The following is a 22,317-nucleotide window of genomic DNA, read 5'->3' on the forward strand; positions in this document are numbered from 1 at the left end:
AGCAACTCCTTAATTTCATATTCAGAAAGACTTCCATTGAAGTAAGTTTGTTCATGGTTACCACGGGTTTTCTGGTTCACCAGCATCAAGAGAGGGGTATCTATATCAGAAAGTGGTGTGTCCCATAGAACAGGGCACCCATGGAGGCTGAGAAATCTGCGTCAATCTGACATGGTGAGATCCAGCAGGAGACTTAGCTCCAATGTTTAAATTGCCTCCATCCAGTAAGTAGGATGGATGAAAATGGTATGGCTAAAACATTTCTAGAGAATAGAGTTTAGACAGTCAGCCGGAACCTGTATAGTCTTTTTGCTGGTACAGAAAACATGCCTTGCCTCCCAAACCAGAACTAGGCTGGTTTAAACAAGATAAGAAAACTGATTTAAAACATAATATCTGGCTGCACAAGGGTCAAAATATTAATACAGAGAGCTGCCATTAATGTCTATTTCATACTATCCTGCATACTGTTGTGGTTTAACCCTGTAAATGCCACCACAGTATAAATGACTAATAATATTTCAAACTATTCAAGATATTGCAGAGGTTTAGATTGCAACGAATATTAGTATTGTGGGAATTACACTAAAAAATAACTGCAGTGATACTGCCTTTCACCCCACAAAACTTATATCATTTGCAGTGGAGTAATAGTAATAGAAAAAGATTGAAAATACAGGATTATTAAGAGGATAATTGATTAACTTGGCATGTGTCTGCATGCTTGTGTGAATATAACTACACAGCATGCACAGCAGATACGACTTGGTCCCAAAGTCACTCACGTTATGCAACTCTGCACCCAGAGCAACAGAAAAAGGAATTAGGGTAATTGCATCATTTGATCACAAGGACGCACATGGCCACTGCGAGGTCATCAGAGGCTAAATAAAGGTGCAAAACGCAGCTGCCTCTGTGGCCTTCATCAGTATCTCGTAGATAGCTCTGAGGATTGTAACTTGCTCAAGCAGCAGAGGAAACGTTACTCCAGAGAGCCTGAGCCCCATCCCACCCTGCTGGAGAAATTCATTAAGATTCATTATTGTCTCCACTGCTGTTAAGAAAAATATAAGCTTGGGGAGATCAGTGTTACATAGTTGTGTTGTTTCTGGTAGTGTATTTCTCGCGCTGTTTCAGTTTTGTATTGTAACACACTCTCTCTCTTTCTCTCTCTGTCTCTCTCCCCCCTCTTCCCCCCGTCTGTTTCTCTCTGCAGCCGGAGCAGCAGTGCTAGCAGTGCAACGAGCATCAGTCTCCCGAAACACCTTCCCCTCTCTCCCCAGATTCCTCCGCACCATTCCTCCGGCCCAGCTCTGCCCCTCTCCATCTCTAATCTTGCTACCTCGCACTTCTCTCTCAGATCGCAGACCCAACACCAGCACCATCCGGCCATGTTCGCCACCCCACCCACGCTGCCACCTCCACCAGCGTTACCTACCAACAGCCTCGTGATACCAGGTCACCCTGCGGGTAGGTCCCCTTCTTCTTCCAGGGCGGATCTGCTGTGCATGCACTGGAGGGTGTTGAGAGATGGGCTGGCTGGTGGGCAGGTAAAATAAAGTGATGCAGACCCCTCCGCAGGCAGTGTGTGCTGGAACTGTGAGATTGCTCCTGAAACAGGTAGGAGACATGGACGTGCTTTACCAGATGAGAGATTGTGGAGACAGCACTGTAGCTTCCTATAAGAAGTCTTCGAAACAAATTTTTCCAAAAAAAAATCTCCTTTCCAGAGTATGAGTTGTCCAGTGTGGTGTTCCACAGTCATCAGACATCTTTCAGATTAACAAAGGATTAATGTACAGTGTGCCATTCTCCCCCTTTTCTCCCCACTCGAATGAAAGCTGCTGCTGTTAGAACTGACTCGAAAAAAACATTTCTAATCATCCCAGAGGGTTGTTCTAACTGAACACCTATCCCTGGCTTTGATCCTTCATCAGGCAGGATCCTCCGCCTGCGGCAGGACGGGCTGTCTGTGTGCCCATGGCTGCTTGGCCTCTCTGTCTGAGGCAGACAGCCGACAAGCTCTGCTATTCGGCTCTCACTATCTTTGCATCCTTTTAAAAAGTTTCCTTTGTTCACCCTGGCCCCCATTCTATTGTCACTTCTGCCCTAAATGCCCTGTTTATAGCTTATCCATTAGCCTACAGCTGTCCCTGGAAGAGACCCTGGCAGCTGGAGACTTCCCTGCAACTTTCACTTGCTGGGGCCTCCTTTTGATCTGGCATTTGACTCCACAACTAACTCAGCAGGGATTAAACAGGACAAGCTTTTTGCAAAAAAACGCGCCCTCTGTTTCCTATGAAGCCAGTTAAAGAAATAAGGAGAGGGCAGATTTGCTGTGGAAAAATCTGATGGCCTTGTGTCCCCTTTTTTCCTTCCAGGAGCTAAATAATGTCCCATTATTTATAACTGCTTCTTTAAATGAAAGAAAAATGTGAATTGGTCCAAAGTGAGCTCTCAGAACGATGATAGACAAAAGTGCTGTGGGTTCCTAGCCAGAAGCAGGACCACATAGGCCAAAGCTGCCGGCTTTGACAGACCCTGGCACCATCTAGAATTTCAACCACATGGCTGGGAAGATGTTGGCAGCACTGTGGGAGACCTATTCATTGCTTCCCCTGTTTAAGGCAAAGGACTACTGTGATGGAGCCTTTGAAAGTCTTGCAAAAGGAAATAGCAATGTGCTCACTAAAAGCATGATATTGCAGTCACTGAAAGCAAGTATGTTTTCACCATTAACTTCAGGAGGTGCAAGATCAAGTGACCTATTCACATTGAGCAGCTTGCCAGGAAACGGTAACAGTCTTGCTCCTACTAAAAGGATTTCTCCTGCAATTTGAGCATGAGAAGCCTAAGTCAGTGGAGGGAAAGGTCTGGGCGTCTAACCCCGCAGACAGTGAAATGCCTCTTGTCTGCATTATGTGAAATGCCTGCAAACTGGCACATCATAAAATCGATACGGAGTGCTGCATAGCCAGAAGCTTCTGTTGTCATTCGCATAAAAGTTTCTTAAAAGCAAACGATATTGCTGAGCAGCCCTGAAGAGCTAGGATCCGACTGCCGTAGCAGCATAGTCCTTGCTGTGCCGTTCAAGTGCGTGTGTGCTCTCAATAAAAGCACCAGCTTGGAAAAACCGTCAGAGAGGGTATGGCCCTTTGAAGTCTCCTTTTTGTCATCTTTTTCGCCTTCCACTTTGGAGGAAAATGTGCTCCTCCTTTAAATTTACCTTGGGACGCTTGTCACTGTTACCGAGCAGAGAAGCAGAACTCAGAGCTCCTGCATTCACTAATGGTACAAATAGAGGTCTCTGAATAACAAGAATGCACTTCTCGTGGCATTTCTTCCCTTTGAAACATAAAGCTTATGCCAGTAACTTAGGAGCAACCCTTGTGTGGGCTGCTGCCCTCTGCTCAAGGGCACCAGGGCCTGACGTAGGATACACAGAGGAAATGGCGGTCTTTGTGTCTTCTCTTCTAAACGTGAGGGTACGTAGCGACATTAGCAGGACTGACCATTTTCTGCCATGCCCACTTCACGTGTGCACACAGAGCAGTAGCGTTGGGGCATTCAAAGGGCTGCTCAGCTAACTCTGCTCCTAGGCGTGTTATCATGTGGGTAAATAGTGTCCCGGTATTTATAACCTGTGGGACGAGGTGTCACTGGCAGCCACGAGAACTTAGCTCTGATCCCGACGTTGCCCAGAGCCCCTCACAGAGCTGGGTTATTACTCGTCAGTCCCACCCTTACTGTGAAGCAGCCACTCCTCCGAGTGCCACACCGCTTCTCCAAACATCTCCAGGCCTTTTCTTTTCCTGACAAAGGCCAAAGTTGTGGTACAGGGCTATGGGCTGGAGCCAGCTGCAAATCTATCAGTCTGACTTCAAGTCTCTTAAAGAAATTGGATATCAGAGCACTTACAACTGCCAACTCGCTTTTATCTCTCCCTCCAGAAAAGTGGATTATCTTGATGCTAACAGAAGGATTCAGTTTCTTTAAGTCATGCCAGATTTCAATGCATAAGCGCGCGCACACACACACATAGGAAATCATACTCATTTTCTCTGAAGAGGTTAGGTTTTTGGACTAAGTGCTTTCAGCCTAGTTTTCTCTTGTTTGCGTGCTCCAAGGAGAACCCATTATAGACTCTTTTGCTCCAGTGCCTTAGGCTTCAGTATCACAAGTATATATACCTTCTGCTTTTGTATTAATGATTATAAAGATTGTAGCAGTAAGTAACGATCTTAGCAGTACGTTTATTACTGAAAAGCAAATGACCCAAAATTAGCTTTCAGAAGTGACTTTCAGTAGGATGTAGACTTCTAAGTGGTAGTAGAGACTTTGAAATTCCCCATCAGAGTGCCCAATTTTAAAGATCTTAACCATGTCACTTCGTAAAGTGATTGATTTAAACATTTCTAATGTTAATCCAGAAAATTTAAGTAAAAGAACTGCCTGCAGAACATGAAATAAAACTTTAAAGTGCATGTATTCTTTTGCCCCTTTATATTCAGTGCTGTATTTTAAAAGGGGTGTTACACTCAAAGAAGTGGATTCATGTAAATTCAGAAGCGAGTAGGTCAGTCAGGGCTGGGTGGATGTCCTCCACAGCTGGTGACACATGTTGCTCTCAGCTTAGAAAATATCTAACATCTTTGGTGCTGATTTCTGTTTTAAGTTCTTAGGCAAAATCACAGATGGATTTAATTCATACCAGCAGACATTTTAGGGAATTGGATATTTGTCCTTACTGTCTTCAGTCACTTCATTTCTAAAGTGCTGGTATCTTCCACTGCCCTAAACCACATTCAAATTCAGTGCAAGTTGTTCTTCCAAAGGAAGAATTGAGGAAAGGACTGCTTAGTATTTAGGATCTAAAAAAAACCCTTACTGCTAAGAGGACCTCAGTTTGTAGCATGGATGTTCCTGGTCACTGTGTGCGTGTCCAGGGGCTGAGGAGGAGGAGGATGGCATGGGGATCTGTTGAGAAATGGCCATCTGAGCAGGTAGTTTCCAGCCACCCAAGCCCGTGGTTCTCTTGTTGCATTGTAGACCTCGTCAAAGTTTTACCTATTAAGTACATAAATGTTAGAGTGTAACGCCCGCGTTAGGCCCGCCATCCATTTTGAGTGCATGCCCATGCTTCCGAATTGCAAACCTCCGAAGGAACCAGGTGGGTATTACTCCGATCAAAGCGAGCCATTGTCCTCCAGGGTGCACCCCAGCACCTGCCTGGTGCCGGGAGGTCCGGCCAGAGCAGGAGGTCGGTTCCCGGTGCCGTGGCCGGCCAGTGCCGGGGCGGAGGCGTCGCCGGTCGGCTCGGCGCGGCGCGGGGGTAGCGGGTCTGCGGGCGGGGGACGGGGCGGGTGCTTGCTGACGCCCCCGATGATGTTTTCTGCTGTGATGACTCATGGTGTTCTCTCTTGTCTTTAGATACCAGCCTGTTGATATCATTCAACCAACCAATCATGTATTGCCAGCCTCATTCGGGGATTCTGATTGGTACTTTGTCACAGGCATCTCTCTTACCTCCACCAATGAGTCCTCACGTAGAAAACCACCACAGCATGACCTGCAGAAACAGGGAATGCCAGGTGAATATTGACTCTTTCTCCTCCGTCTTTGTGGTACTCACAGGCCCACGGGCCTCTGTGTCTTTTTTTTTTCTCTCTCTCTCTCCTCTAGATCACGAACTGCTCAGGCAAGAGCTGAACAACCGGTTTTTGGTTCAGAGTTCGGACCGGGCCGCTGCCTCACTTGGCCCGGTGCCGCTGCTGAGAGCGGAGTTTCACCAGCACCAACACACGCATCAGCACCAACACACCCACCAGCACACATTCACTCCTTTTCCATCCAGCTTGCCCCAGACGCCGCTCATGCCGCCCTCTGCACCTCCCATGGTGCGTACCCCAGCCCAAAATGTGAGGATAAGTAGAGCATCTCTGGTCAAAAAGCCTAACCCGCTCTTGTCAAACAAAACCCACTCCTGTCCATTTCAGCCAGGCGTGCTGTCCCTGCCCCTCCGACCTGGAGGCCTGGAGAGACAGTCCCAGCACTCCTGAAGGGACCCCCTTTCCATCCAGAGCCTCCACACCGAGCCTCCAGGTCCCCCACGCTGCGACCGAGGAGCAGAGCCATGAGACAAGTCCAGAGTCCCTTTAGTTTCCCTTTTCCTGTGTCCCGATGTGTATTTTGATTCCCCCTTCCCCAGAGGCAGGTGCCATGACACACCAAAACACACCAACAAGGACACCACAACAGCGGTGGCCTCCGGGACCGAAAGCAGTCCCCACAGCTGCTCATTGTGGGGCAGATCGTACTTCCTTACCCGGAGCTCTCGCCATAGCACAGCATCTCATCTGATACGAGTTTTGTCCCTCTTCCTCCTAATTGCCGAATCTATATCAATTTTGGCATTTATTATTTGGTTACATCAACAAGCACTAATTTGTGTGTGGCTGGTTTCTCTTGCGGTAGAGATGCTCCTGGCCATGTAATACGTGTTAGTGTTTTGCCGTTGAATTTGCTCGTAACACAACGGGACTTTGCTGCAGCTGTTACAAAATTGTTAGAGATCTGCTACAAATGGATTTTGTCAGTACTTTAAAATGCACTCTCTCCCCATTTCTGGCAATTACTTTGTGGGACTGAAAGAACAAGATTCAGCTTTTTTTCCCCCCTCTCAGTTTCACACTGTGTCCAAAATGTAGAGACAGCCCTCTTCTGCTAAGGCTAGCAAAAGCCAGGAGTAACGGCAAAAGCAGCATTTGGGAAGAACTACCAAGAACTCAAGGAGCATAACGTTTCTCACTTTTCTTTCCCACTGCTGACTGCCCGATGACATTCTTGGGTTGTAATCTGCTTAGCAGCGAGACAATTAAAAGTAATACCATCCGCCCAAAATCCAGCCCCAGGTGTTTGCTCAATATACTGGTGTGTAAATACCTACCCCTCTTTTCTTGGTCTGTGTAAAACAATCTTGAAACTTTTCTCAGAAACCTCCTGTTATTTAAGAATCCTGAGATCTGATCCTGCGAACAGCTCCCTCCCCTCCCACCCGTGCCCGTTGATGTCAGCCTTCATAGCAAAAACAGCTTGCAAGGCTCTTTTGTTGTATTTCACTCACATCTTCTTATATTCCACTAGATCAGGTCTGCTAATCCCAACACCAGAGAAGAGTGTTGAAATTTACAGCTGCATGTGTTTGGTAATTTATGGTATTTACACTGGAGGGGACATGGCTCCAGTAATAACTGTAATTAATGAAATTACGAACCTACTCTTCTGCACAGAGGAGTGTGAAACAGCAGCTGACTTGCCAAATAAGCAGCTTTTCGTGGGGTCCTACAGCTCCCTTCCCTGCCTTCATCCCCGCTCCCTCCTCCCCAGCAGAATGTACATACTGTTCAAAAATGCAATGTATATATGCTTTGGTTTTGCTTCCAAGGAGGTACAGGACAAACGGGCATAAAAATAACGACGGGGCACAGACTGCACACATGGAGGTGTTAAAACCCCATGCTGGAACGGAAAAGGTTAACAATCAGCTTTTCTCTGGGGCACTCTCTCTTTTGCAGGGGATGGGGAATATAGAGAGATTTGTGCTTCTAAAGCAATTAAGCCCTTTTCCAAACGATTTTGGCACTTAAAGGAACCCAGAAAATGGGGAGTTGGTATTGGTTGTCCCTCAGTAGAGGTTGGAGTCTAATGGAAAGCCTACCTTCTAGTCTGTGATCTAGTTTAGTGCTCCGGGGGCAAGTCCCAGGTGTAGACCTGGAGCTGTCGGGACCGCTCTCCTCGGAGTGACAGGGCCTCTTCGCCCGGCGCCTGCAAACGGGGCTCTGCAGTCAGACTCGGCAGCCCGGGGGCTAGTGCTGTCCCATCTCTGTTAGCTTTGGGCAATCAGTCAGCTCCCTGATGAGCGAGGATGGAATAACCAGTCAGTTCTGCTCTGTTAAATGCTGTACAAATGGGACATGATTATTTGTCTGTGTTGAAATCCTGATGTGTCCGCTACTGCCGAAACCAAACTCACCTGTTTCCTTTTTTTTTTCTCTTTTCTTTCCAGTTTGACAAGTACGCTCCCAAATTAGACAACCCTTACTTTCGACATTCCAACGTGAGTGCTTACCTTTCTAGGTGGTGTCTTTGTTAATGGTTCTGCTTGCACTTCTTTTGCTTGTTTTCAATCGATCGGTAGTGTTTTGATTCATTCGTTTCTAAAGCTCTTTTTCCGTCTCGATTATTTTTTTTTTTAAGATACAAAATTTTCTTTGGGCTTTTTTTTTGTTTAAACCTCTGTCTACTGCATTTTTGCTGCAGCGGCTCTATATTGCTGTGCCTGGGATGGCAGGGAATGCGCAGAAATTGCTAAATGAGTGGTCATTGCAGTATCTTTGCAGCTGGTGCTTCTCACAGTGCAGCAGCCCGGAGTGCATGGCTCTTTCACAAGATTTTGCTCAGGTCACAGGAGTAAGTCAGACTGGTGGTTTCTTCCTGGTGCTCCCCACTGCTCCAAAGCACAAAAACTATATGTTTTGGGACTTGTAAAACTGCTGTACGTGCTCAGGAGAGGCCTAAGCAAAACTTAGCCCAACCTACACAGCTACAAGGTGGCGTGCATGTTGCCTGTGGTTAGTGTGCAATGCAGCACCTTGTGGTTCTTTTTTGCTTTGAAAAGTAAAGCAGGTCACATCTCAAAACGGGATCAATTTGTTTGCTACTGCAGAAAAATGCAAAGTTAACCAAAAGTGAACATAAACCCCAAATTATTCTGATTCTTCTAAAAATGGTGAATGCTCTGTGCTTCCTGCAATAGTTCCACAAATTTTAAAGGCACACTTGTTCAGCACTATCTAGAAAATTCATCAGATGAGCGCATTTTCCGAGTTTTGGCTTTGCTCTTAAAAATTTTGAAAGCAAATTTAGTGAGTATTTTCACTGTGGCACTCGTTCAACACAGTACTATTTTTGTGTGTGCCAGGCTTGGCACCTACCTCCATTATTGTTCAAGTTGTCCTGTGACATAAGCATCTCTCTTTCTTTTGTAGTTCTTTCCAACCTATCCTCCAGCAATGCCTGGAATGCCACCCATGCTTCCACATTCAGGTCCCTTTGGGTCACTTCAGGGAGCATTTCAACCGAAGGTACAAACTTCTTCTTCTGAAGGCTTTGTTCTTTTGCTGGGAGAGAAACTATCTTCAGAGTCGCGTCTCTGGTGATTTTGTAGCACATGATTTAACTAGCAGGAGAGCAGCACGGGGTTGGAAGCGATCACCCCGCAGATCTGTGAGCATCCTCTGCACAAAGCAGCCAACACTTTAGCAGAAATTTTCTCTTGGCACTACAGATTGTTCCTTGGAAAAGGATATAGTGGTTCACTTGCGAGGTCAACTGAAGCCGGTGGAGAAGCATACAGTCAAATGCGTTATTTGATTGAAATATTTACAGCTAATAATAGACCGATGAGTCCCAAATCATTTTATAAATTTAACAGTCTGAGATTGCAAAAGATGAACTGTGTTTATTCCCGGAAAAAAAATGAGAAATTGACTGTACAAGTGTGGGAACAATAGGGAGAGACTGCTGTAAATGGGTAGAGCAATTTGAAGGAGCTGCATTTTTATCCCCAGTTCCGACACTGTCTGACCTTGGGCAAGTCGCTTAAATCTTCTGTTCCTCAGCTTCCTCATGTATGAAATTATCTTGCAGTGGGTTTTATAAGGGTTGATTAATGCCTGCAAGCTTCTTTGAGATCGTGTGTTTGAAAGGTGCACTGCAACTGTAACGTATCATTACAACTAGCACTGATTGGCATTTGGAAATATTGCCAGGATAACCACCATTTTTGATGAATTCTGTGGTGTGCACTGCTTTTTTTTCCCTCCCTGGCTTGTTCTTTTTATTAACTGTTTTTAAATGTACAGAAACCATTAAATCTCTCCACGCAAGAAATGCGCATTATATCTATATAGCATTTGTTTGAATATGGAGCATTTACTCCATTTGTAAGTTCAGATGTGTTTAGCTTCCTTACATACTGTGATTGTGGAGATCTCTTATCTTGAACTGCATTTCCATAGAGCTCTGCTGCTGTGTTAGAAGACTTAAAGGACCAGCCCTGTAGCCAGACCATTCCTGTTTGCATTAGGAAAGTCATTTCCATAGCCATATGGAGCAGGGCTGCGGGCTGTGCTTCCCACAGCAGCCTCACTGACATTGGTGGACGTCAGTAATTAGCAACTGCTGCAAATAAGGCCTCTTACAACCATCCCGCTTAATGTTTTTTAATGGAAGCTGGAGTATTTCCTCAGTGCTCATCGAATCCCTTACGTTATTTTATTTTACGCACACGTTACAAGTAGCAAAGTCTCTAAAGTGGCTGTTTTCAGCCAGAGTTGTGTGTGTAGTGGCTGCAGGCATGGAAGAGGAGCAGTTGCAGCTGAGCAGAGGGAGCAAAGGCACGGAATGTAGCTCTCCCTTGATGGAGTTTGTCCCCCAGGGCTAATTGTTGCTGTTCTTGCAAGGGATGCCGGGGGATCCCTACAGACCCCAAGCTGTCAGGGTGTGAACGTGACTTCCCAAGAAAAGGCGCTACACAAATAAGGTGGAATTGGCAACATTTTGCTAATGTGAAGATAGGGTTCAGTTTCGCCATAAGGCTACTGTTAATTAGGAGCTTCTGATACGCTGGTAGCATGCTCTTCTGGTTTCCATCTTCATTACAAGCTTTATAGATACCATCTCATTGTAAAATGCCATTAGACCAAAGAGAAGCAGTTACATAGCAAGAAAGAAAAAGTGAGCGCAGACCCTTTACATTTTTAAACAGTTTTTAGTGCTGTATTATAACTAGCTTTTAATTCATTTTAATGATAGATACATAGAAATTTACTAGCTTGAGTTTAAGCAGCACAAGGTCATACTCTGGTGCCATGGTTAATCGCTAACATCACTTGATCTCTGGACGGTGCTCTGTTTACATGCAATCTAACATCTGAAAAAAGAGGGATAGGTTGAAAAATTAATCTGCCACTTTGGCAGATTATTTTGCAGTTTCCTAGAGGAGACAGAGCCCAACTGCTGGGCAAAGCCACTCTAGTCATCGTTACCGCATCATTTTTCCATGCTCTCTCCCTCCCAAGCTGTTTGACTAAAGCCTTCATAATCACTACAGACCTGATGATTTGGTTTTGGCACGCTGAATCCTGCACTTCTTGCTTTCCAAAGCAGAGGTCTTGGTTTTGTTTTTCCCCTTCCCGTGTCAGTTGCCTACAGCTGTGCGTGTAAATCCACTGCACATAAATCCAGGCTGACGGTAAACTTCTCAGTGAGTTTCCCGAAGGCCGTTTCTCACAAGCTAAGAACTTGAAAAGGTCAGAAGTATTCAGTTTACTTTGCTGGAGGAAGCATTCACATCTTTCTCCAGGGGACAAAGGGACAGGATGACACCATGCTATTAACATGTTGTGATCTTAAAGCTCTTGCCTGTATGATAGCTGTAACTTATTTGCCACCTTATATATACCTCAGCTGTCAGACAGGCCCTGAGAGCACAGATCTGCCTGGGGAGCTCTTTGACTTACCTACACACACACGAGAATTCTCTTTTTAATGAGTCTGGAAGTTACGTAGCCTTAGACAAATTAAAACCTATCTTTCCTCCCACACCCATGATTTCACTCATTCCTCATACAGTTTGACTCTTTGAAATCTACTGTAATTTGACCTAAAATATGAGTCCCTGAAATAATCTCTTGGGGAATAAGGTTTAACCCCTCTGCACTCAGCTGCGCGGAGGCACCAGGTGCAGTTGTGCTGGGAGTGGGAGATGGAGGAATGCCAGAGTGAGAAGACGAACGAGTTCTTGGGGATCGTCTAGGACAGGGCAACAGGTGGGATCCGGAGGAGGAGGAGGAACAGGGATTCATTGAATGAGGTGTTTAATTCTTGCTGGAAAATGATGGAATAAACAATGCAAAGCTATAAAAGACCCACAAGCACCTTCTAAGGTTTCTTATTTTGCCTTGTCGATGCAAATAGATGGGCTGTTGCCCTTTTAGCCATTGCGTTACCGAGCCCCAGTCGGAGAGCAGCCGTGTTCCAATAGGTGCAATATGGGACTGGGATGCTTGAGTTGTTCTGTTCCTGACCGCAATACCGGTTGCTGCCTGAAAGATGGAGGGAGTCAGTCCACCTCTCTCATTCTCTTTCCTACTGCCTGCCTGGTTTGTCTAAAGAATAAGCTTGGGGGGCAGGGACTGTCTCTTCCCATCCACTTGCATACTGCATAGCACAATGGGGTTAGATTTCAGCGGGGCTTAGGGGTGCTGCTGTAATACTGTTACTGCCGCTAAATAATAATAGATGACATGGTGGTTAAATGCTGTTGGCTGTCAGTAAGAGATAACATTTAGTACTAATGCAGCAATATGCGTGTTCAAACCACAGTACAAACATGGACTAATTAATGCCGTTAACATCAGATAGAGATGTTAAATGTACCGCTGGTATGATACAGTATTGTTCATGCTCTATTCTTGTCTTTCAGACTTCAAACCCTATTGATGTAGCAGGTAGACCAGGCACAGTCCACCATACGCTGCTGCAGAAGACTCCCGGGGTAGGCAACAATAGATAACCTTCCTTTCAGCTTATCTGGGTTTACAGTAAACACAGTGATGACTCATAAAAAAGAAAAAAAGAGAGCAGCTGGTGAGCAAATTGGCCTTCTAGACTCAGAACATGCAGTCAGGACAGAAGTTTCTTTTCCTGGTGAGACAACAGCAGCCTCCACCCATCGTGAATACAAAGGGATGTATTGACTGCTTTAAACAAAGTCAGAGGGAAATGGGGCAGAAAACCCCTTCAGGGTCTTTCCCCTCAGTGTTGCTTGGAGAGTAATTTTATGTGCTCCATTTCAGAACGATTATAAAGTTTGGAAAAGCACTGGCACTGTTCAGTTGCTGGCATGAAGCTGCCTTGTTTATCATAAAATTCTGCTGAGTTTGGTGCAAGGAATGAAAGAGAAGTTTTAAGCCTCCTTTTAGCCTTTTAGATTTCCCATGTCACAGGAGACTTCTCTGGAACATTGCTTTCTAAATGTTTTTATTTGTTTGGAGGAAGGAAGTTCCCCACCTTTCTGTATATTGGCTAATTTAGAAAGACTGATTGTTTTATTTCTGCTTTTCCCATAGGTGTCAGACCCTTATAGGCCTCCAGTAAGAGTAAGTAAGGTTTGTGGGGGATTTTATATACATATATACATATACATATATATATACACAGTCACACACTTCAAATACTGTGCATGTGTTTCTGAAATTTAGCATGTCCACTAGAGAACTTCACGTTCATCCTTTATTTAAAGCAAAATGTTTTAGTTAGCTCTTAGCTGCTTCTGATTAATAACGTTTAGGTTGAATCCCAACCTTCTTTTGCATCCATTTATGTGCATTAGTAGTTCACAGTACGGAATAAGGGTCACGGAAATAAATGACTGTGAGCATGGACAGACATTCACCAGTGATCATATTCATGCTGGCTTAGGTCAATGTGTTTTATTTGTGCTTCTGATGTTCCACAAAAACACCCTACAGTGAGTACCGCAGCTCAGCTGAAAAGCTGTGACTCGTTCATCCCTGCTCATCCCTGGTGATTGTTTGTCCGTACCCTTTTCCCCCCCAAATGCAAGCAGCCATAATAACCGTGCATGACTTAGCCTGCAGCGCGGCAGGGATGAATGAACAGGGCTCTTTTCAGAAACAGAGCTGTTAACTGTTAGTTGCTTTCTCTTAAGCATGGCATACCGTGCTTTGCTGACATTTATTTTCAGTTTATGAGGGAGGGAGCGCAAGTAGGAGAGAACAAGGCAGAGATCTCAAGTCTCCATGAGATGAGGAAGACATCCCACATCCCACATTCTTCCTGTTTGATTCCTTCTTAATTTAAACATCATCTGCTGCAGTACAGAAAAAAACGCTGATCACCTATTGTGCTGTTTTAGTAATCAGCCTTTCTCATTGCTTAGCTGCCTGCTTGACAGTAAGGGAAATGAAACGTTCTATCTGATGTAGATTGCTAACGTATAAATTAATCTAAATTCTTGTGCTTTCCATTGCAGAAACCCGGGAAGTGGTGTGCGGTTCATGTACAGATCGCCTGGCAGATCTACCATCACCAGCAAAAGATAAAGGTAATACAGACAGTTTCTGGAACAAAGCCAAGTCTTTTGGCTTACAGATTATATTTCAGTGAGTAATGAGCAGGAAGCAGTTACTGTTGGTGATTCTCAAGCTTGCCTGTATTGATTAACTAACACTTTCAATCCTTTAACATTTATTATAGCAACCATAAAGTTTATCTGAGGGCAAGGGAGTTGGGTTGAAGGGTAGCAAGGGGAGCAGGAGATACTAAATGCACAGGCAGAAAGAGAAGAAGAAAGGGAGGGGGAAGGTAATTTTGCCACAGATCCATCTTTTTTACAAAGCATACATGTTTAATGCCACTTCCCTGCTGTACTAGTACCTCCTGTGGAATATAGAGTATTATCCCGTTCCTAATGAAATGACCGATATGGTGCAGAACATATGACAAAACATAGAGCAGGGGAGTAGATTGATAGTTACTGTGTTGGGGGTTGTTGGGCTTTCTGCACTGCAGTGATGGCAGGCAGAGGGACGGGGTTTCAAACTCAAGAGGTAACAAGGTGTAGGTACACTGGGGTGCTGTTACAGCTTGAAGTTCCCTGTGGCAGGCAGAATAGCCGATAATGGGACTGCTGTAGCGTTTATTTTTTCATAGCTCCTGCTGTAGTTTTTTTGTCCCATTAATGAAGACTATTCAGTGCTTAAGTAGGTGCACTGTAAGTAGTGCCTCTGTAAGTGGTGTATGTCTATTTTTTTAATGAGCAAATATATCATCTTTAAGCTATTGAGAGACTTACATGACTTAGGTGCAGTTGTGACCATGCTCACTTCTGTAGGAGAAGGACGAAAATAGCCTCTGAAGGAACCTCATAGTTCCTTTATGCTTCGCTCCTTGTCTGCATGCTGAGCTGTCTAGCTGCAGGAAGGGCATAGTCTAGGAACATCTCTCTTCCCAAACTGGAGAAGCAAAACAGTGAGTCCGTCACCCAGCTCACATGACTTCTGTCGGCAGCTTTCTGCCTGCAGAATATTTTCTGTCAGGCTGAGAGCGCCGGCTGATGCTGGGGTGCCGCGCGCTCGGTGTATCACGTTGCATGCTCCATTGTGTGTGCTGAGGGGCTGAGCACTCGCTGCAGACCTTATCCATGTGGATGAGGCAGGCAGCTGAGAGGCTGCGGAGCAAAATGGCCTTACAGATGCTGTCAGAGCATGACTGCAGTACGTGACCAGAGATGCTGCTGTCACTCTCGCTAACTCTCCCTGGCAGGGCTAAGCAGGAGTGAGCCTGAACTCTCTCTCTTTTTCTCCCATAAAAAAGGAAGTGCATAATGAGATTGTTTTTATATCATTTGACAGCAAATGCAGCTGGATCCCCACAAGCTAGAGATAGGTGGTAAACTTGACCTGTTCAGCAGACCTCCCGCCCCTGGAGTGTTTCCAGGCTTCCATTATCCACAGGATCTTGCCAGGCCTCTGTTTTCTACCACAGGTAAGGGAAGATCATCACTTGTTGCAAAAAGAACTCAAACAGTCAGTATATGTAACGTGTGTCTCTACAGCGTACATATGCCTCAGAAATGGAAGCAGGCAGGATGGTTCACAGGGGTGCAGAAGCACCGGCCACTCCTGTCACTTGGGCTCACGGGGCCTCTGGGCTGGGCTCTGCCATGGCCTCCAGTGTGGGGTCCTCTGCACGTCACCGACCTGCAGCACTGGCTCTTACACTCCTGTCTGTGCAGCTGGTTCTTATGTGTCCTGATTAACAGGCTGTAGAGTGATTTTAAAAAGTGATTGTGACAAAACGCTTGAAAATGTTTCCATTGGACAGGATTGGAAGACACCCTGGTCTCTTTCTTGCTTTTATATTTGCCACATTGTTCTTCTCAGCTCCTCCACTCACCAAGTTTCTGATTGTTTTCAGAAAAAAAGGGGTTTTTGTAAAAGCAAGACTTCAATAACAGCATTGAAGATATCACAGAAGGTGTATTGGTGAAGTGTTCAGCTTTTAAATACAAAATGTCCCCATGTGTTATTAAGTCCAGCAATCTCTAAGGCTTAAAATGGCATATTGAACTAAAAAAAAATTAAATACAGTTTTCATTGATCAATTGCTTTCCAATCTGTTGGAGAAGTAATTACAATTAATGCAATTACCAAAGTGCAGTAAGCTTCACTGCACTGTTCTTGATGGCTCTGACCACTGGACACTGCAACTCTGACATTCTGGTTTTGGAGGTCACTGGTGCTATTCTTGTTGATTTCCATCTACCCAATGTTGGATTTTTTCTCTTCCCAGGGCTTCGCTTCCCCCCCAGACTTTTTCAGATTTTCTTTCTGTGTTTGAAATGCCAGAGTCTGCCTTCTGTATGTTATTAGTTGGAAACTAATGTAATTTTCTTTCCAAACTTTACTCTGGTTTTATGATGCAATATTGCACTCTCGTTCTAACTCAGTGTAGACATGGTCATATTCAGCCTTGGTTCAACCCTGTTGAAATGAATGAGGTTAAAAGTGTTACGAATTCTGTCCCAAACATGACAGAAAAGCAAGAGATGAGAATCAAGCTGAAACCTCCGTGAGAACTGAGTTTCAAATGCAGATGTCGGATAGCCTTCAGGAACTCCACCAGTGGTTCAGTTTGTCTTTCCGCCCTTATCTGTGGATGGAAATTCTTAACTATCAAATGCATGTTTCCACCACATCTAATCGGTGCTGATCCTAGCTGTACATTGTAGGGTGCTACCCTGTATTTTGGTGTCTAAAGGTACTTTCATAGTACAGGGCCAAGATATGTGTTGCATCTACTTGGATGCATAAGCACAGCTGATTTACAAACCTCTGACTGTTTTCCTATGGCAGCTGTTTCCTTGTCACTGTCTTCAGTCTGTCCTGTGTTGTCATTGCAACAACCGTGTAAGGCTATATTTGGGCAGAGTTTACCCTAACAGGCAGAAAAGCACCAGTCCAGTTGGTATCTTGAGCTTTTTCTCTTGAAGATGCAAGCATGGCTTGCTTCTCCATTCATAAAAGCGAGAGGGGAAGTAGTATGGAATAGATACATTAAAGAAGGCAAATTAATAGAAAACTTTCACTGGAGATAAACAAGCTTACAGCAACTTGTCCGTGAGTATATTAATCACAAGAGCCATCACACGGTAAATCTAGGTAAAGAGTGCTATCAAAGTGAACAAACATTGCAGCAGTAATATATAGATGAATAAATCTTTTACTCTGCAATATCCGAGGCATTCTTTTCACCTTATCGAACAAGCGCGCAGTTGATGTGAATCATTGGTTCTGCTGCATTGCCTAGTTACTGCGGGAGACATAAGTTATCTTAGGGCCACCTGTCTTCAGGACGGATGTTCGGCTGCCTGGCAGACGCTATATTTAATAACTACCTGACAGCCTGCAATGCCGCTCCTGGCTTTCTCTGGAGGATTTTTTATTATCAGCCCGTGTAGTTGAGTTTGTAAGCCGTCTCCTTGGAAGAAATCTCCCATCCATTATACACCTTCTGAAATCTTAAAGGATTAGAAAGATGACAGTCTCCATCCGTCTTGAAGCATTGGAGCAGTCAGAATGTTTATAGATAACTCCAGGTCTCGTTGCCCTGGTCTCTCTTAAGTTTCCTCAACTCATTTTCTGGCTGCTTAGGTTTGTGGTGCCCAAGCTGGTGTGGGACACGCAGCGCTGTCTCCCTCTCCAGTTTTATAGTCTGCTCGTGTTCTGGACACATGAGTGTGTTTTACAACAACCGTCTGTTGTTGGGCTCTGTCACCAAGGAAGATCAGGTCAGGGACTGACCAGCACCTCCATAAAACGCTGTTTGTGCTGTGTTTGGCGTGCGGTTTCTCCTGTGCGTATTAATTTCTGTCCTCCATTTACCCCACTTCTGCTGTGACCATTATCAGCACTGATGATATATGGTGGAAACATGCATTTGATGGGGCTTGGAGATGATGGTCAGGAACAACGTACCAGAGCAGGTCTGCCACTAGTGTGAATCATTCATATGGGCCACAGATGAGGCAGAATTCTTTGTGGTGGAGGTGACAGGAGAGCTGGAGTGCCTGGTGGGAGGAAAAGGATCATAATCCTCTTTTCTGTAATAGAAAGTTATCACTTGAGAAAGCAATGACTAAGTGAGCTGTTAGTAAAGAGCCCGTGTTCCTGCCCAGTGGGGCTGCTGATGTTTGCTAGAGCTGACCTGTTACTTCTCAGTATTAAGGGAAGTTAACTTTCTACCAACAAAATATACGAGACGAGCACTGAAAAGCTTTATTTAGGTGTTGGTCTATTTTGCACATGACTTAACAAGTCCTCGGGAAAGTGCTGCTTCTGTCATTGTCTGGAATTACTAGTTTCTAACAAAATGAGACAGTTAATGCACAGGTATGGCAGGTCTTGCCTTCTGCAAGGGAGGTGGAAATTGCGTTTGCATCCAGCATCTGAAAGTTATGACAGTTGCTAATTCTGCTTTGTCTGCAGTAGTGGAAGTATTGGCAGGGAGGGGGCACCGAAAGGACATTCACAGTCTAAACAGTTGGGGAGGGCTGCTCTTGCCAGTCTAATACTAGAGACATTTTGTCACACACATCTGAAACATGAATATTCAAAAGGTGATTTCAGGTGCATCCTGAAAATCATCTGTACTAATCTTAGGGGACAAAAGCCAGGCCTGTGGGATTACGCAAACATACTGTCATTTGCAGGATACATGGGAGTTAGTGTTCCTCCAAAAGCCAGGTATCCTGTGGCAGGTGACCCCAGTGTTTTCATGCTGCGGTTGCAGGCCTGTTCAGGTTCGCGTGTGTCTGCCTGTGAAGGAGGCAAATCTCTCATTTTCTGCTCTGAAAAGAGAACAGAATTTTCTGTATGAGCCCGGTCCACCTTGAAATACAGGGCAGACCAGCTTGTTTCAGCCCATTCTGCCCCTTACCTCAACCTAGTGCAATCCAGCGTGCTCGGCAGTGGTGGTCCTTTCCCACGAGGTAGCGTGGCACCGTGGCAGTGAGCAGTGTCTAGCAAAGGGAAAAAAATATGGCAAGGGGAGCCTGTGGATGCAGAGACAGATGTGAGAGCGAAGACAGAGCTCTCATGGGAGAGGCATGATTGATGTTCCCTTCGTGCCTGTCATTAACTGATCTTTCATATAGACTCTAATCAGTCACTTCCAAGCACCTTCTGTCTGGGCCCATAACCTGGGCTGACCCTTTTTAATGTAAACACAGAGTAATGACTGAAAATGGCAGACAAAGAGGTTCACTTCCTCATTACTACAGGTGAGCGACAATGCTGAGTGCAAGGTCTCCTCCTGCCTCCTAGTGCCCACAGGACCCTTAAAGGGCACGCAGAGAAATCCTGCCTGTAGCTCGCTGGGCTGGTGTTTGGGCTGTTCCCTGGCCTTTGCTATGTTTAATCTGGCCTGGGCCTTTGCATCTCGTTCTTGAATGTGGTGGCCAGGACCTCTGTGTATGCAAGCAGTCACTTGCCACTGAACTAAAAAAGGGACCTTGTTCTCACAGGTGCGACACATCCCGCCACCACCCCTTTTGGTCCGTCACCTCACCACAGCAGTTTCCTGCCCCCTAACCACTTGGCAGGTAAGTGTAAGTAAACCCTGCCTTCGCCTTTACCCCTCTGACCCATTCCTGGCTCTCCGGTGTGGTCCTGCCTTGAGGCACTGTAGCACAGGGGGAGGGAGAGGCTTAGGCTGAGGAACCAGAAGCTAGCCAGCTTCCCGGCCATGGCAGCTTCCCAGCACATCCCCTCTGCTCTCCTCCAAAGGAGAAGGGCAGGACTAGCAGACCCTCTCCTGCAAGAGAAGAGGGCACTGCAGAGCAGGCAAGTCTGTCACTGCTGGGACGCTGCACAGGAGCTGAATTGTGACCTGTAGAGCCCTTCTGTGCTGCTGAATGTGCCCAAGGAAACAGGGAAAATTTATGCAAAGTTACCTCAAACAAGTCACAGCTTAAAATGGGTTCCTCCTGTACCGTTTCCCACCTATGAACGTTCTTGACTAGGTTCTTTAATAAAGTTCAGTGAACAGTTCCTGGCAGATAGCTGTTCTGCACATTTTGCCAGCCTTTCAGTTTCCTAATTGGCAGTAAGTAGAGCCTGATTTTCTCAAATTTCCTCATTTTAGAAGCTCACAAGCAGCTCATTGCCAATTAAAGTTCAAGCTCTGTTGATTAATGTTTCAGTAACACTCATCCAATCAGTAAATGTGGCATGCCACATGACCTAGTAGACTTTTTTTCTGTTACAAATACACAGATTTACATCAATTCCTGAACATTCTGTCAGAATTAACTGTATCTCTACAGAGTCACGCAACTACTTAATATCAAAGGGGAAGGGCAAGAACAGCTATTTAAAAATAAGTAAATAAGCAAATAGCTGTTTGCTTAAAGATCCAACCTATTTGCCTTGATATTTTAAAGATAAGGGTATCCGTGAGGAAGCGGAGAGCAACACATCTCCTGTAACATGGCAAGTTGAAGACTTTAAAGGGACAGTGAAAAAGCCAGCGGGCAGAAGGAGGAGTTGTTTAGAGATGCCCAGTAGGAAAGAAAACAAGTACACTGGTGCTGTTTAAGCCATAGCCATCTCTGGAGCGCAGAAACCTGAGTCAGGCTATATCCGCTCAGAGAGGAACCTCTTCTGATGATGGGTGCCTTTAATGGGGAAAAAAAAAAAAAAGAAGACTTTTTATAAATATAAGTGCCAGTAACCAAACAGTCAGGTACTTGACTAGGAAAGGCAAGATTCATCTTTTGCCTCAGAAGATACATCCCTTTGTCATAGTAGCTCCTCTAAGACTACGCTATCTTTTCCACCACCACTGGGATCAAGGAAGGTATTATGGGAAAGGATTTTGGCACAAACAGGCCAAAATTAGTTGGTGTAAGGATGGATGTCCGTAGCAATTAGCCTTAGGACTGTCTCTAGGCACTGTTACAAAGAGGATAGAAAGTTGTGCACAGAAACAAGAGAAAAAAGAAAGGATGCATCCCCTCAATATGCTGACCCAGGAGCCTGCCGAGGTTCTTTCAAGGCAATTGCAATGCTTCTGCTGTTAGTACTGATAAGGAAGGGGAGTTATAGCTCAGCAGCAGCCACCCTAATTTCAGCTATTAGACCTTAATTTCTAGCTCCCCTCTGACGGGCATACAAAAGTTTATTACAGCACCTGTTTGCAGAGTGAGCACTGAATCCCTTCTCCATTTTAACATGATGGGAATTTTCTGTGCAAAGAACCTTGCAATGAGAAGGATCAGCTTAAAGTCTGGCCTAATCCTACTTGGATTCAGACCGTTAAGAAGGGGAGGGGTGCGTTTCATTCTCCAACATTCTTGGCTAAATGCCTGCTAAATCCCTGTTTGCCTTTCCAGATCCATTTAGCAGGTCAAGCACCTTCAGCGGCCTTGGGAACTTAGGCAGCAATGCCTTTGGAGGATTAGGCAGTCATGCTCTGAGTAAGTACTGGCTGGGTTACTGCAGACAAACATCCCTTCCAGAAAAGCCACATGCTAATATTTACAGCAGCTGGTGGTAGTTTTTAAAGACGTTTCATTCCTAACCTCCATTCTCCTATCTGAAAACACTGCACCTAAGATTTCCAGGTCTCTGCGGTGGGAGCTTTTCTGCATGTCACAGACATCACTAGCTGGGCTCTGTGTCTCCTCACCGCTGAGGGCTGGTACCTTGTGTGCTCCTAGAGGTGCTAGAGCTGCCAGACCCCTCTGAGCTCTGGGACCCTATGGGCATCTAAAGTAACACCCTTCAACGGCGAAGATGCGTAGTGGAACAGCTATTGATACTTCTCCTAATTCAGCACATAGAATTGCTCTGTAACCGTTGTCTGAAGTTTAAATTACCTGTATATAATAATTTTACTTCAAAAACATGTTACCTGTAGGCAAGACATGCTTGAGAGCCACACATGAGAACGTGCTTTTGCATCTCATGGTGCGACAGGAATCAGCTGAAGATCGATGGAGGAAAATCAAGTGACTGTTCCGAAAAGCCTACAGTCAAGCTCTATTTTTACACACACGCATACATACCACCATATAGTCTGGTTTCTTTGACAAAAAAATCCTTGAATCCTCAGCTGCAGGCAGCTGATTGCTTGTAACTACCCCCAAATTAAAGTTTCTGCCAGTGA

The 22,317-nt window shown here is 45.2% G+C and overlaps 1 protein-coding gene across 27 annotated transcripts in view; it reads left to right on the top strand.

The window, feature by feature from the left end:
- Window positions 1–22,317, top strand: part of FBRSL1 (fibrosin like 1) — a 543,855-nt gene that overhangs the window by 516,248 nt on the left and 5,290 nt on the right. For 15 of the 27 annotated variants that reach the window (XM_054219000.1, XM_054219007.1, XM_054219012.1 and 12 more), the window contains 10 exons: window positions 1,217–1,470; window positions 5,683–5,918; window positions 8,066–8,116; window positions 9,048–9,143; window positions 12,548–12,619; window positions 13,194–13,232; window positions 14,120–14,191; window positions 15,501–15,633; window positions 19,673–19,750; window positions 21,542–21,625. In XM_054219000.1, the coding sequence (XP_054074975.1) occupies window positions 1,217–1,470; window positions 5,683–5,918; window positions 8,066–8,116; window positions 9,048–9,143; window positions 12,548–12,619; window positions 13,194–13,232; window positions 14,120–14,191; window positions 15,501–15,633; window positions 19,673–19,750; window positions 21,542–21,625 (1,115 nt within the window). Of the gene's footprint in view, window positions 1–1,216; window positions 1,471–5,430; window positions 5,919–8,065; window positions 8,117–9,047; window positions 9,144–12,547; window positions 12,620–13,193; window positions 13,233–14,119; window positions 14,192–15,500; window positions 15,634–19,672; window positions 19,751–21,541; window positions 21,626–22,317 lie in introns of all 27 variants that reach the window. The other 12 variants (XM_054218996.1, XM_054219002.1, XM_054218998.1 and 9 more) reach the window with 12 other exon arrangements.

The sequence above is a fragment of the Rissa tridactyla genome, chromosome 13 (assembly GCF_028500815.1).
Source record: "Rissa tridactyla isolate bRisTri1 chromosome 13, bRisTri1.patW.cur.20221130, whole genome shotgun sequence".
Classification (NCBI taxonomy): domain Eukaryota; kingdom Metazoa; phylum Chordata; class Aves; order Charadriiformes; family Laridae; genus Rissa; species Rissa tridactyla.